At 37.5% G+C, this 15,805-nt stretch overlaps 2 protein-coding genes across 3 annotated transcripts; both read left to right on the top strand.

Moving 5' to 3' along the window:
• The first annotated feature begins 1,205 nt into the window (after positions 1-1,205).
• On the top strand, positions 1,206-6,997 carry LOC145642382 (uncharacterized). 2 transcript variants are annotated; one of them, XM_081693549.1, is made up of 9 exons: positions 1,206-1,381; positions 1,481-1,544; positions 3,751-3,799; positions 3,848-4,258; positions 4,330-4,536; positions 4,623-4,715; positions 4,792-4,920; positions 5,001-5,866; positions 6,770-6,997. In XM_081693549.1, exons 3-8 carry the CDS (start codon positions 3,755-3,757, stop codon positions 5,826-5,828), a joined length of 1,713 nt encoding a protein of 570 aa, XP_081549675.1. In that variant the 5' UTR covers positions 1,206-1,381; positions 1,481-1,544; positions 3,751-3,754; the 3' UTR covers positions 5,829-5,866; positions 6,770-6,997. The 2 variants fall into 2 exon arrangements, with proteins under 2 accessions (XP_081549675.1, XP_081549674.1); XM_081693548.1 differs by having other exon boundaries at positions 3,751-4,258.
• Positions 6,998-9,490: 2,493 nt separating this feature from the next.
• On the top strand, positions 9,491-10,042 carry LOC145556650 (17.8 kDa class I heat shock protein-like). The gene has a single exon (XM_081618302.1). The coding sequence runs from the start codon at positions 9,503-9,505 to the stop codon at positions 9,986-9,988; it is 486 nt and encodes a 161-aa protein (XP_081474428.1). The 5' UTR covers positions 9,491-9,502; the 3' UTR covers positions 9,989-10,042.
• Positions 10,043-15,805: the final 5,763 nt, after the last annotated feature.

Below are 15,805 nucleotides of genomic sequence, written 5' to 3' on the forward strand. Positions count from 1 at the left end.
CCTGTCGGGATTAACCATGCTATTTTTCCTCATTTTTCTTAGAGTTTTACGCTTTGTTTGGATAGCAAAGAAGGAAGGAAAAGAAGGGGAGGGAAAATGGAGGAAGGGAAGGGAAAAGAAAGGGAGGGGGAGGTGAGCTCCATTTTCCCTTCAAATCTCTCCAATGGATCCCTCCCTCTCCTTCCTCTTCCTTCCCCCAATCTTTTACTCAAACAAGAGATTTTGTCCCCCTCCATTTCTCTTCTCTTCTTTTCCTTCCATTTCTTCCTATCCAAACAAAGTGTAAGTTTTCGCCGCCAGGAAGACAACGGTGAAAATGGTGGTGCATGAGAAGAAAGCTGGAGTTGCTTTAATGGTATACTGAGAGTTATAATTGAAAATGGTGTAAAGAGGAGAAAAATGGAGTTGGTCACGTACTCAATTCTTCAATCTGCCACATTACCCACTTAATTCTTCAACATGCTCATCATCCAACGCAACCAACAATACTCCGTGTTGTTTCAACTAAATTAAAAGAAAAAAAATGGACAACGAAAGTTTAAACGCTCAATCTCTTAGAAGAAAGATTTTTGTTTAACCATCTAAGCTAATTGCCACTTATGCCCCAATCTTGCACGCAAATAAACTAATACTATAACTATAATACAAAAGTACTGAAAACACATACTCTATTATTAAATGCCTTTTAAAAGATTAGCAGTTATACAATTTCAAAAATAAATCGAGGACAACGTTCGGGCCATTCACTAGTTGTTATATAAAATGAGTAACCTGGGCAATCTCAATATTAATGGTCAAAACTCAACAGTAATTGTTGATGATTGTACAAAGTTGCAGAGCTGATCACACTGAGCCCGGCCCGATTTTGGGCGGGTTTTGGGCAGAATTTTCTGCCCGAAATCAGGTCAAGTTCGGCCCAATTTTTAAAAAAGTTTGGACGGGTTTGGGAAATGGATTTTTTCATTTTTAGTTGATGTTTTTGGCCCGACCCGAAATTGGCCCGAAAAGCCTGACTAGTTTGGACGGGTTTGGGCACAAGTTTTCCAGCCCAAAGTTTGGCCCAACCCGACCTGGCCTGAGAAATGGGCAAATTTTTGTGACCTCGGCCCGGCCCGACTATTGATCACCTCTACAATTTTGGAAAAAAGAAAAACTAAAACGATTGTGTGATTATAATTAAAAAAAAAAAAAAAAGAAAAAAAGACCACGAAAAATTTACACCCTCTCAAAACTGAAATACAATCCCCCCAAAAATAATCGAAAGTCGAAAAACAAACTACTCCGGAGTCCGTAGTACATGACTTTGCCCCTGATTTCACTCTCTTACAAATCCAGCCACCACAGACTGCCGTTGCTATCGCCGTACTACAATCTTGCTCCGGTAACACTGAATTTCATCCCTTCTCTCCTTTACTTCTTCATTTTATATAATTCAATTGTAACCCTAATTCTTTTGCTCTTCCATTTCCTTGAATTTCAGCTCTAATTGTTAGTGATTCGTCTCATCTGCCGCCATTAAAGGCTTTCACTTAAGTCTTCTACAGGTGCTTACTTTAATTCTTCTCAATTGTACTTATTTTGTAATTTGTTTGGATTTTATGTGGGTTTGCTGCAAATTTGGGTATTTTCTTAGGTTTTTTTTGTTTGCGTTTTAAAATGCTTTATTTTAGTGATCTAAGCTTTAATACTGTCTCGTTTCTTTCTTTTAACTACTTAATTGGAGTATTTTTTTGGTTGATTACGTATGATGATGATTGACTTGCTGAATTTCTAGGAAGTTCTCAAATTTGTCAAAAATGGTGTTATAACCTTGATTAGACTGCTTAGATGCGCACCGGGTATCGTAATTTCGAATGCTGCAAATTTAATTTGCTGTAAATTAATGTGGATGGTATGATGTTTGGAGGGCAATTTGAGTCTTAGCATATTATCTGAACATATAAAGATGAATTTTATGTGACTTACTATTTCTGCCATTTTTTTTGTAGTCATGAACTGCCCTTTTATATAATCTCTTTTTCTCATTTGATCTATTAGGGTTCTGGCATGATTTTCTGGCTTTGTATTTCAGATTTGACAATGTCAGTAAATAAAGATTAAAGCTTGAATATTGATTGAAAATGGCAAAAGGTTTATAAGATAGGCTAATAGCTTGAGGCTATCACTCTCAATAGCTTTAGGCTATCAATCTCTAACAATGGCTTGAGGTAATAGAGGAGAAAGAAATCCTGTATCCCCCAATTCCATTAGAAGAACCCTAGCTATTGATCACATGACCCTTCCATCTTTTCTTCATAATTTTTTTTTTTTTTTTTCTAGACTTATTTAATTGTTTTTTTTTCTCTTACATAAATAAAGTGTGCTTCACCTACAAAAGGCGCTCAATACCCTTTTTTTTTGCGCCTTGGTATGCCTCATCCCTTTTAAAACTGAAGGTTGATACAGTTGCAGGGTTGCTTATAATATCACTGCCTTTATTTGGGTGTTTAATGCTCTTATAATTCTTTTTAATCCTATTGTTTTAATGGCTGAGCTTTGTTTTCTACTGTTCTTGTTGATTCTTTCTATGATGCAATGATTGATTACGTGTTTTCTTTCGACATTATTACCTTCAAATACATTTTATTATTTGTGGGCTAGGTTGCACTGATACGGATACGGGGACAAAAACGGGTACGGGTACGGGGACTGGATACGGCAAAAAAAAAAAATCAAGATACGGGTACGGCTCGGATACGGCAAAAAAAAATCCATTTAAAAAAAAATCCATTTAAAAAAAAAATCCATAAATAAAAGTGGTAAATTCAACTAATCAGAAAGGGGAAACAATTAAAAAAGGAAACAACACATGAACACATGAAAAAATTACCTACTGACATTCTCATTTAATGTCACTACAATTCACTATATTATCAACAACAAATAAAAACAATTAAAAAAGAAAACAAAAGACTTACAGAAAGAAAGAAAGAAGAGAGTCAGAAAGAAAGAAAGAACTCAGAAAAGCAGGAAGCCTCGCAGGTGGGTCTCCAGCGAAGAAGAAGGTGGGTCTCCGGCGCCGCCTTGAACCAGGCGTCGGTTGTTGCAGCCTCCAGGCGAGTCTCCGGGTCGCCGCCGTCAATCAAATCGCACAGGGAAGGAGAAGATGAAGGAGTTCGAAGTTTTAGGGTTTGTGAGAATTGGGGGAAATCGAGTATGAGATAAGTTTTGTTCTGATTTGGGTTTTTTTTTTTAAAAAAAATTGGGCTGGGCTTCTTGGGTACGGCGGAAATTTGGATTTCCTGTACCCGAAACGTATCCGATCAAGACCCTAGCCGTCCCCAAAATGACGTGCCGTACCACTTTTGATGGGGACGGATTGGGGACGTATCCTAGCCGTCCCCGTCGCGTACCCGTCTCCGAGACGTTTCGGGTACGGGAGACGGCAGCCCAGAGCCGTACCCGTGCATCATTACAAAACTAAAAAATGTTATTGTGAAACTTCAATTATGCATTAATGATCTTGTGTCAAAGTATGATGATAATTTGACCGGCTGACCGGCTGTGGCTTTGTTTTAATTCACTCCAAAAATTTCAACCCTGCACTCCCTTGTTTTTGCTGGGATCAATTCGCTTTGTTATCATCTTCTGATTTCTGAGGATTACTGTTACCATTCCTTCGTGCTACTACTGTTGCTTTTAAGTTCACATCCTTTTGTTTGCTTGTAGTTTTAATTTTGGTTTTGATTTCTTCTAAAATTTCAATCTTAGGTTAATGGCAAAATTAAAAAAGAGAAGACTTGCTGAAGTAGCTTCAGGACAAGCTGCTGAAGTAGCTTCAGGACAAGCTGCTGAAGTAGCTTCAGGCCAAGCTGCTGAAGCAGCATCAGGACAAGCTGCTGTAGTAGCATCAGGACAAGTTGCTGAAGTAACATCAAGACAAGGTGTTGAAATGACGTCAGAACAAATTGCTCAAGTAATTGCTGAAGTAACGTCAGGACAAGTTGAAATAGCGTCAAACTCAGACTCAGCTTCTGACTCAGACTCTGATCATGAGAATACAAGGGGTCGTACTGTACTTGCAACGGTAAGGAAGGTCATTCAGAAAGGAGAGAAAATTCGCTTGGAATGGAATGCAGCAAAAATTCCTTGTGGGGATCACCGACCCATTTTTGCCACATTAATTGGTGTAATTGTACGTGAGCGAGTTAGCATCACCTATGAGGAGTGGTCCCATGTTCCAGCAGAAGTCCTGAATGAAGTGTATGATGACATTACGGTGAGCATATGATTTTACCTTAGATATTTTTTATTTTTTGTACGCACCAGTAATGCATATGTGTCTTGCAGAAAGGATTCATTGTTTTGCCTGATCGAAGAAAATGGATTTTAAGGCGAGCTGCTGAGCGATGGAGAGCTTTTAAAGCTAGATTGGTGAAGAATTACCTTTACAAAAGGTCTGGAATGATAAGAAAGAAGGTGCCATTAAAATATTCCTTTATATCTCAAAATGATTGGGAAAAGTTCACTGCATATTGTACTAGTGATAAGTTTAAGGTATTATTCCATATATTCTGTATAATATTTGTCTTAAATATATTGTTTCATATGTGTATTAAAGTTGAATTAAATTACATGAAAAGGAATTGAGTGAAAGGAACCGAGAAAAGGCAAATATGAAGACATCAAGGTACCGAGGGGGGCGAAAAGGGTACCAGCATTTTGAACAAGAGATTGTAAGTTTGATTGATTTGTTTGATTGGAACTATGTGGATTTTAGCTGTTACACCTGATTAACTTGTGTAATGTTAGGCAAAAGAATTCGAAGCGCAGGGGATCCACATTGATAAGGTGCCTCGACATTTGACTTGGCTTAAAGCTCATGAAAATAAAGCAGATCAAACCTATGCACCCGGTGATATTGAAATCGCTGAAGCAATTGTAAGATCCTGCAACTTGCAAATTCTCAAAAACATTGACCATTTGCTAACTTGATTTGGTTATTCATTATTTAATGTTAGAAAACCCTAGATGCCCAAGCTAAAAAAGGTGATTTGTCTGCTACGGGCCGAGATGATATTCTAGCAAAAGTATTGAAGAAGCCTGAGCATGGTGGTTGTGTTAGGGGTGTTGGATCAGGCATCTCGAATAAGGAGTATTTTGGGTTTGCTGGGAGACCAAAAGTTGGTCAAATGCTGGATCAAATTCAAGCATTGCAATCTCAAGTGACAAGAATGGCAAACATGCAAAATTTTATGATGGCTTATTTCATGGCATGTAACCAACCGGCTATCATGCAGCCCAACCCAGAGCAAATGAGACAGCTCATGGCTGGTGGATCCGGGTTTGGCTTTGGCCAATCTAATGGTAACAATAGCCAATCTGGTCAATTTGGTGGTTTGGGCGGGCAATTTAGTGGACCAAGTGGTCCATGGGGTGGCTTTGGTCAGCTTAACCCATTTGGGAATGGTAGCCCATTCGGGAGTGGTGGCCCATTCGGGAATGGTTTCCCATTTGGGAATGGTGGCCCATTTGGAAGTGGTGGCCCATTTGGGAATGGTGGCCCATTTGGAAGTGGTGGCCCACTTGGGAATGGTGGCCCATTTGGGAATGGTGGCCCATTTGGAAGTGGTGGCCCATTTGGGAATGGTGGCCCATTCTCTGGTAATGGGCAAAATGTGCCTGATCCCTCGGTTTCTTCTGAGCCTCAGGCCCTCCATTGTGAGCCACTGGTTTCTTCTGAGCCTCAGGCCCGCCTCCATGTTGAGCTTGAGAAAAGCTGTGTCCCTGTGTCCCAGACAGTTGCAAAAAAAGGCCGAACTTTAAGAACGAGAAGAAAAAAAAGCTAGTATCTTAGCCCTTCATTGGTGAACAGACTTTTCACGAGGTACACATTCTAATATTCGTCGTCCATAACAAATTTTTACATTGTTATTTGTAAATTTTGCATTTTATTTCCTTCTAATTCCTTTTCCTTTCAACTATGTTTTGCAAACTTTTCTTCCATAAGCGTATCTTATTTACTCTAATTTTGTTAAGTTTTTTCAAACCTTAAACCATATTGTTTTAGGACCAAGGTTTTGTTGTTGTTGATTATGTTGAATATTGTTTCTTTGATGACGTGTATCTAAATGATCGGGAGCGATTCTCAAATTTTCCATTAAGGGTGACCGTTTGTCTTTTGCTGACATTAGGGTATCCTAAACTAAGGCTAGTGTTTTTTTTTTTTGGAAGTAAAATGTTAAGTACTCCGTAGGATATATTAATGCATATCATGTTCTACTACCAAGGTGTTAATCCCTTCTCAAATTTTCCATTAAGGGTGACCGTTTGTCTTTTGCTGACATTAGGGTATCCTAAACTAAGGCTAGTGTTTTTTTTTTTGGAAGTAAAAAGTTAAGTACTCCGTAGGATATATTAATGCATATCATGTTCTACTACCAAGGTGTTAATCCCTTGAGTTCATATTAACTGATTCAGAACAACTATTAGTAATTCATCTTGCCACTGCATGGGATAAATCAAGGCTAGTAGGAAAGCTTGAATAAGACCAATTAGACAAATGGAAATGGCAGGGGCAGGGGGGAGGGATAGTGTTGATGAGCTTGGCATTAGGGAGGTATGAATCGAAGGATGGGCTTGGTTATAGCAGGTCGATTTCTCACATGTGCTAATTTTAACTATCATCGGTTACTGAATTAATCTTATAATTTTGCTTATTTGTTAAGCACTCTGGTTATTTTTATTTTTTAAATCTTGTATTAAATATTTTTCTCTAAATGTAATGTAGATTGTGGAAACTCAACCCAGTCACCCACCTTTCAACTGCAGTCGCTGACAAGGTTCGGGGATTTGTTGGTCTAGTACAAACAAGCTGAACATCTTTTTCATTATTTTGGGTACTTAATTTGTAATATTGTTTTTTTTAAAAGAAATGTTATGGACTTTGGGTTTGTAGATCATTTTGAATTGGTGGGAATGGATATTAGCTGTGTGATGAATGCAGAATTGTGGTTCAGAGTATTGTGATTTTTGTTGGTTTGGGTAGATGAATTTGGCGTGCATATGTGGTCATTGATTGATCATTGATCATAGGAGTAAAAAACAATTAGATGTATGATAAAAATCAAGGGCAGAGGGTATATTCTAGCTCTATAACTATAATAGGGAGAGAGCAAGGCAAATAGAGAGAGCCAGGCAGCCGGTCCAAAACCGGACCAGACCCGGAAGGGTCCTGGACTGGATTAACAGTTTGATCAGTGAGTCAGAAGACCAGACTGGATTATTTTTCCGGTACAGTCTAATTATATACGGCTGGACCTCGTTTACAATTATTTTTTTTTTAAAAAAAACCAGTCACTCACAAATATCCATTTTACCCATGATTATCTAATTAAATCCAAAAATTGTACTATATGTAGAACAAATAAAAAGTGAGCAAATATTTGAACTTTTGACTGTTTCAAAATCATATATGAAGTACTTTTTAAAATCCGAATATTAATATTTATAGAATAAATTGGTAAAATTAATCCCAATTTTAAGTTATTTTAAATGATCTCAACTTTGGGTAATCTGAACTTTGAGGGTTATATGCTTTTGTTAGTCCCAACTAGTCATTTGCTCCAACCTTTTTTTTTTTAAAAGAAGATTAGAAGGGAACGAGACCGACCACTCTCTTAGCTTTCCAGTCTCCCACCCCCTAAAAAGAATGTGTTGATGTCTTAAACTGCTCTCTTAGGTTTAGACTCTTTGAAGAATGCCAGTCTTAACAGTTCTCCTGAGTCTAAAAAGTGTCTGAAACACTCCCTTAGGCAAAATACACCGTTTTCTTACCCTGTTTTTGTAGTATTGATGTGGTTCATTTTTACCTCACACGAATGCGTATGTTATCCAAATTATTACTCACACGATATGTTTGGTAAGTAATTATAATTTGAAGGAATGATAATGGATTCTTATTTAATTTTGCAAAGAAATCCTATGGTTATTAGTAATTACTAAAACATGTGTTGTTCACAAAATTTCATAATTAAAAAAGAATGGTATAAGTTTTATACTATGTATCTTTTTGTAAGTCAATCTAAGAGCACTCTCACTCATGGGCATATTTTTGCCCATGAGGAGAATTATGTGAAAAAAATGAGTATTTTAGTACCACATTCATAGGCATTAAAAAAAATGACCATAAGGAATTGGGCATTTGCCCACAGCAATGGCAAAATGAAATGCTACAGTAATGGTGGGCCATGCATGATAAATTGAAAAAAAAAAAAGAAAAACAAAGTTTGAAAATAGAAACAAAGAACCATGAGTGTGTGGGTAGGAGAGAGAAATAGTAGAGAGAGAGTGGTGTGGGGTTTTATTTTAGCCCATGAGTGTGTGAGAAGTTCTAAAAATAAAATGCCCATGAGAAAAAATGGAAAAGAAGAGTGAGAAAGTGGGTAGAGAGATAATGACATTTTTTATTTTCCCTCATGAATGAGAGTGGTCTAACTATGCTCGTCTGTTTTTTTGGAGATACATTAGTTTAAATTTAAAATTTTTCATTTAGAAATTTGACCATTATTTTACTCAAACAATCTATATACTAGTAAATTTGAAGAAAAAAAAAAATGATATTTTGAATATACACATACTACCTCCGTTTCTTTTTACTTGACACGTATTCCTTTTTAGAAAGTTTTTTTTTTAGTTGACACATTTTCTTTTGGGGTAACTTTTTTACCTTGCATTTACCCCCTCCGTTTTTAAATACATGCTCCACTTTTCTTTTTTGGCCGTTTTTAAATACTTGCTCTATTTCCTTATTTGGAAAGCTTTTACAATATTTAACTAATATCTCTCACCTAGTAGACTCACCACATATCTTCTCTCCTCCAATCCTCTCCACTATTTTTGCTTTTTACAATTTTTTATTCTTACATCTACCCCACTCCATATATTACTATTTTCTCCAATTTCTCCTAAAACTCTGCGCATGGAGAAATGGAGCAAGTATTTAAAAACGGAGGGAGTACAAGCTACCCCACTTCTTTTTCATTCTCTCTCACTATTTCTCCTCTTATTAATATATGTGCCTAAATCAAACGTGTCAACTAAATAGAAATGGAGGAAGTATATACCTAAAACTAATTTGTTACACAACTACTATCAAAATTTAGTGATGCTATAGTACATAATGAAATAAATGGCCTATTGTCTGCACTGCATCGTATTGAACTATTGATGGGCCATAGCCCAAGGAAAACACGAGTGATTCGTAAGCCCAAATATAATCTCCATTATTTAAGAGAGTGAATATTCTAGAAAATGCTTGAAATCCCTCCAATCTTCCTTCACTATGTTTTCCCGGCAGTTTTTGATAACACCCATTCAAATTCTATAACATTCTCAGAACTAACTAGAACTTTCGATTTATCACCTATAAATAACCTCCAAAGGTCATCCAATCTCTTCATCAGATATAATTCAACAATTCTTCTATCAAAATAACGATCAATCGAAATCACTGAAAGAAACAATGTCGCTGATTCCAAGCTTTTTCGGAAACCGACGAAGCAATGTCTTCGATCCATTTTCTCTCGATTTATTCGACCCTTTCCATGATTTTCCCTTCAACAACACCACCTCTCGATCACTCTCTTCCACCGGTGGCGACACGGCTGCATTTGTGAACACCCGAATTGACTGGAAAGAGACTCCGGAGGCCCATGTATTCAAGGCGGATTTACCCGGGCTGAAGAAGGAGGAGGTCAAGGTTGAGGTGGAAGACGGGAAGGTGCTCCAGATCAGCGGTGAGAGAAACAGAGAGCAGGAGGAAAAGAATGACAAGTGGCACCGCGTCGAGCGGAGTTCTGGAAAGTTCTTAAGGAGATTCAGGCTGCCGGAGAATGCCAAGATGGAGGAGATCAAGGCGAATATGGAGAATGGTGTTCTTACTGTTACTATTCCTAAAGCTGAGGAGAAGAAGCCTCAAGTTAAGTCTATTGACATTTCTGCTGCTTAAAGTGTGTGATTTTCAAGTATTAATGTTAATTATAAAATATAGTCCTTGATCTTTGAATTTGTTATGTTGTTCTTCTATGTTTGTACTATCTATCTAATTTACTAATTAATAAAAAAGTCTAAAAAGTTGTTTTAATCTTGGTTTCTATTATTCATTCTTTGTTTATTTATATTTGTTTTTCATAGCACATTTAAACATTGAAAAGTCTTCCAAATTATATAGACTTTATGTATTCTATGATTATAGGCTTATAGCCACTTGTGCTAACTAAAAATTAATCCAATCCAAACTCAAGTTATATCAAAATCTTACTTGAAATGAAATATTTAATTCAATTCCAAGTTTCAAACCTATACTTAATTTTCCATAATCCAAAACAAAACCTGATTTGAAATGGAATCGACTTGATTCGATCTATTCTAATTCCAACGCAATTGAATTGACAAGTTTCTCATCCACAAGACCACAGTAAATTATGGCCTTTTAATTTGAATTTGATTAGAAAGTGAAATTAGTGTTACAGCCTTTACCAAAATATGACCATCACCCAAAATGGACGTACCCTCAACTCCTCAAGTATGGCCTCACAAGTATTTGAATTGACCCTACTACTACTACTACTCTACTACTGCTTGAAGACTTGAAGTAATGTTATGCCTAATAATGGCAAAAGTTATACAGTGTATAAAGTATATCATGTATGATATTGGTGTTTGATTCACTAGTCCTCTTTGGCTTTGGTGGTGGATTTCAAGATTCTTGAAACCATAGGTCCAAGGTTCAAGGACTGGTAGAAAAACAACAGTACCAGAGGAAAGTTGCTAAATGAGGTATTACAAAATACCTCCCTTTTTGTAAATTGTAATGAGTTAGTCAATGATGAAATGATAAAAATAAAAGTTGTTTTCCTTTGAACGTGGTATGCTAAGTCTTACAGTATTGCTTTACTGAATTATTGACCCGAATCGAAATACCGACTCAAACCCGATTATTAACCGACCCATCTGAATTTGAAAAATTGGTGACCTAAACCCGACCTGAAACCAACCCTAGACCCGAGTTGATCCGAGTATGTGAAACTTGAATTCGAACATGAACTAACCCTGGAGATGACCAGACCCGAATGTAATCCGTAAATTATTGACCTGAACCGAACCCGACTTGAACCGAAATTGACTCAAATCCGTTTTAACCTGTTAGAACCCGAATTTAACCAGACTTGTTACTAACCTGACCTGAATTCAACCCGACCCATTCATTCCTAACCCGACTAGAATTTAACCCAACCTGTTAAAAACCCGACCCGAAATTAACCTGACTTGTTATTGACCCGGCCCGAATTTTACCAGACCTATTACTAACCCGACCCAAAAATTCAACCCGATCTGTTATTAACCCGACTCGAAATCAACACAACTTGTTATTAACCCAACCTAAATTCAATCCAAATTGTTCATGCCCCGATTTCAAATCACCTTAAATGCAATTTAGACTACCTTATTATTGTTGATCAAAGCATTTTGTCTAGGGAGACCAAGTCGGTCAAGGACAACAAAAGAAAGGAGCATTATCCTCAAATTTAAGAGTTAAATATAGTATATATATTTGTTGTATGGTCAAAAGAGAATGACCCGACCTGATTTTAACCCGCAAATTATTGACTTGAACCGAACCCGACTCGAACCCGAGAATTACCCTAACACGTTTTAACCCGTGAAAACACAAATTAAACCCGACCTATTGTTCACCCGACTCGAACGCAACCCGACCTATTATTAACCCGACCAAAACCCGACCCAAACCCGATAAGAAGTATGACTCGACGTGACTCGACTCAAGCATGACCCAAACCAAATTAACCCGACCCGCATAGGTTATGCCATTAATCCGATTGAACCGACCCGAGTTGACCCGACCAACTCTTATCGACCCAAACTCGACCCGATTACCCGAATTGACAGCTCTACCCGGAACTTTCAAAATTTCTCAAAAAACACAGATATTAGCCTTCAATTTTGGAATTTTTAACTTTTTTTTACCCAAAAATAAAAATTGTCAAAATGTTTACCGTGGTCCCTAATATCCTCCGGGAGTCCAATTAGCTAGGTGGAACCATCCAATTTGCCATTAAACGACCAATTTACTGGTATACAACTTGCATTGATTTCATTAACTCAAGCCTACCACGAACATTTATGACAACATATAATGCTCATATATGGTTCCAAACATCATTATATGACCCCGAGATGCATCCCCTAAAATCTCAATGTTTTTCGACACCGACCCAGAAATATCGAAATTTCTAAAAAAAGTGGATATTAGCCTTCAATTTTTGAATTTTTTGACTTTTATTCGCCCGGATATAAAAATTGTCGAAATGTTTACCATGGTCCCTAATTGAAAGCTAAACATCTCGGCAATTTTTATTTCCGGGCGAAAAAAAGTCAAAAAATTCCAAAATTGAAATCTATTATCCATGCTTTTTGAGGAATTTTTGAGATTAAGGGGCCCGGTGGTGAAAAGTGTTAAGACCCTAGGGGATACATCTTAGGGTCTTATAATGACGTTTGGAACAATATATGACCATTATATGATGTCTTAAATGTCCGTGGTAGGCTTGAGTTCACAAAATCGGTGAGAGTTGCGAATTGGTAAATTGATCGTTTTAAGGAAAATTGGGTGGTTCCACCCACTCAATTGGACTCCCAAAGGATATTAGGAACCATAATAAACATCTCGGCAATTTTTATTTCCCGGCGAAAAAAGGTAAAAAAGTTCCAAAATTGAAGGCTATTATCCACGCTTTTTGAGTAATTTTTGAGGTTATTGGGGTCGGCGGCGAAAAGTGTTGAGACCCTAGGAATACATTTAAGGGTCATATAATTCCGTTTGGAACCATATATGACCATTAAATGATGTCATAACTGTCCATGGTAGGCTTGAGTTCACAAAATCGGTGCAAGTTGCGAATTGAAAAATTGACTGTTTTAAGGCAAATTGGATAGTTCCACCCACTCAATTGGACTCCCGGAGGATATTAGGATCCATGGTAAAAAAACTCTGCAATTTTTATTTCCGGGCAAAAAAAAGCCAAAAAATTCCAAAATTGAAGACTATATCCACGCTTTTTGAGGAAATTTTGAGGTTACGGGGCCTGGTGGCGAAAAGTGTTGAGACCCTAGAGGATACATCTTAGGGTCATATAATGCCGTTTGGAACCATATATGACCATTAAATGATGTAATAAATTTCCGTGTTAGGATTGATTTCACAAAATCGGTGCAAGTTGTGAATTGGTAAATTGACCGTTTTAAGGCGAATTTGATGGTTCCACCCACTCAATTAGACTCCCGGAGGGTATTAGGGACCATGGTAAACATCTCGGTAATTTTTAATTCCGGACAAAAAGAGATCAAAAAAATTCCAAAATTGAAGTCTATTATCCAAGCTTTTTGAGGAATTTTTGAGGTTATTGAGGCCGGTGGCGAAAAGTGTTGAGACCCTAGGGGATACATTTAAGGGTCATATAATTCTGTTTGGAACCATATATGACCATTAAATGATGTCATAACTGTCCATGGTAGGCTTGAGTTCACAAAAGTGGTGCAAGTTGCGAATTGATAAATTGACTGTTTTAAGGCAAATTGGATGGTTCCACCCACTCAATTAGACTCCCGGAGGATAAAAGGATCCATGGTAAACAACTCTGCATTTTTTATTTCCGGGCAAAAAAAAGCCAAAAAATTCCAAAATTGAAGACTATTATCCACGCTTTTTGAGGAATTTTTGAGGTTACGGGGCCCGGTGGCGAAAAGTGTTGAGACCCTAGAGGATACATCTTAGGGTCATATAATTCTGTTTGGCACCATATATGACCATTAAATGATGTCATAAATTTCCGTGTTAGGATTGATTTCACAAAATCGGTGCAAGTTGCGAATTGGTAAATTGACCGTTTTAAGGCGAATTTGATGGTTCCACCCACTCAGTTGGACTCCCGGAGGGTATTAGGGATCATGGTAAACATCTCGGCAATTTTTATTTGCGGATAAAAAAGATCAAAAAAATTCCAAAATTGAAGTCTATTATCCACGCTTTTTGAGGAATTTTTGAGGTTATTGAGGCCGGTGGCGAAAAGTGTTGAGACCCTAGGGGATACATTTAAGGGTCATATAATTCCGTTTGGAACCATATATGACCATTAAATGATGTCATAACTGTCCATGGTAAGCTTGAGATCACAAAATCGGTGTAAGTTGCGAATTGATAAATTGACTGTTTTAAGGCAAATTGGATGGTTCCACCCACTCAATTGGACTCCCGGAGGATATTAGGATCCATGGTAAACAACTCTGTAATTTTTTTTTTCCGGGCAAAAAAAAGCCAAAAAATTCCAAAATTGAAGACTTATTATCCACGCTTTTTGAGGAAATTTTGAGGTTACGGGGCCAGGTGGCGAAAAGTGTTGAGACCCTAGAGGATACATCTTAGGGTCATATAATGTCGTTTGGAACCATATATGACCATTAAATGATGTCATAAATTTCCGTGTTAGGATTGATTTCACAAAATCGGTGCAAGTTCGAATTGGTAAATTGACCGTTTTAAGGCGAAATTGATGGTTCCACCCACTTAATTGGATTCCCGGAGGGTATTAGGGACCATGGTTAACATCTCAACAATTTTTATTTCCGGACAAAAAACGATCAAAAAGTTCCAAAATTGAAGTCTATTATCCACGCTTTTTGAGTAATTTTTGAGGTTATTGAGGCCGGTGGCGAAAAGTGTTGAGACCCTAGGGAATACATTTAAGGGTCATATAATTCCGTTTGGAACCATATATGACCATTAAATGATGTCATAACTGTCCATGGTAGGCTTGAGTTCACAAAATCGGTGCAAGTTGCGAATTGATAAATTGACTGTTTTAAGGCAAATTGGATGGTTCCACCCACTCAATTGGAATCCCGGAGGATATTAGGAACCAGGTAAACAATTCTGCAATTTTTATTCCCGAGCAAAAAAATTCCAAAATTGAAGACTTATTATCCACGCTTTTTGAGGAATTTTTGAGGTTACGGGGCCCGGTGGCGAAAAGTGTTGAGACCCTAGAGGATACATCTTAGGGTCATATAATTCCGTTTGGAACCATATATGACCATTAAATGATGTCATAAATTTCCGTGTTAGGATTGATTTCACAAAATCGGTGCAAGTTGCGAATTGGTAAATTGACCGTTTTAAGGCGAATTTGATGGTTCCACCCACTGAATTGGACTCCCGGAGGGTATTAGGGACCATGGTTAACATCTCAGCAATTTTTATTTCCGGACAAAAAACGATAAAAAAAATTTCAAAATTGAAGTCTATTATCCACGCTTTTTGAGGAATTTTTGAGGTTAAGGGGCCCGATGGCGAAAAGTGTTAAGACCCAAGGAGGATACATCTCAGGGTCATATAATGCCGTTTGGAACCATATATGACCATTATATGATGTCTTAAATGTCCGTGGTAGGCTTGAGTTCACAAAATCGGTGAGAGTTGCGAATTGGTAAATTGATTGTTTTAAGGCAAATTGGATGGTTCCACCCACTCAATTGGACTGCCAAAGTATATTGGGGACCATAGTAAACATCTCGGCAATTTTTATTTCCGGGCGAAAAAAGATCAAAAAGTTCCAAAATTGAAGTCTATTATCCACGCTTTTTGAGAAATTTTTGAGGTTATTGAGGCCGGTGGCGAAAAGTGTTGAGACCCTAGGGGATACATTTAAGGGTCATATAATTCCGTTTGGAACCATATATGACCATTAAA

The sequence above is a fragment of the Chenopodium album genome, chromosome 8 (genome assembly GCF_948465745.1).
Source record: "Chenopodium album chromosome 8, dcCheAlbu1.1, whole genome shotgun sequence".
In the NCBI taxonomy this organism is placed as follows: Eukaryota; Viridiplantae; Streptophyta; class Magnoliopsida; order Caryophyllales; family Amaranthaceae; genus Chenopodium; species Chenopodium album.

Coding starts and splice junctions, on each gene's coding strand:
- LOC145642382 (XM_081693548.1), top strand. CDS start 3,755: ATGGCAAAATTAAAAAAGAGAAGACTTGCTGAAGTAGCTTCAGGACAA. Junction 4,716..4,791: donor AGCATTTTGAACAAGAGATT/GTAAGTTTGATT, acceptor GTGTAATGTTAG/GCAAAAGAATTCGAAGCGCA. Junction 4,921..5,000: donor TTGAAATCGCTGAAGCAATT/GTAAGATCCTGC, acceptor ATTTAATGTTAG/AAAACCCTAGATGCCCAAGC.
- LOC145556650 (XM_081618302.1), top strand. CDS start 9,503: ATGTCGCTGATTCCAAGCTTTTTCGGAAACCGACGAAGCAATGTCTTC.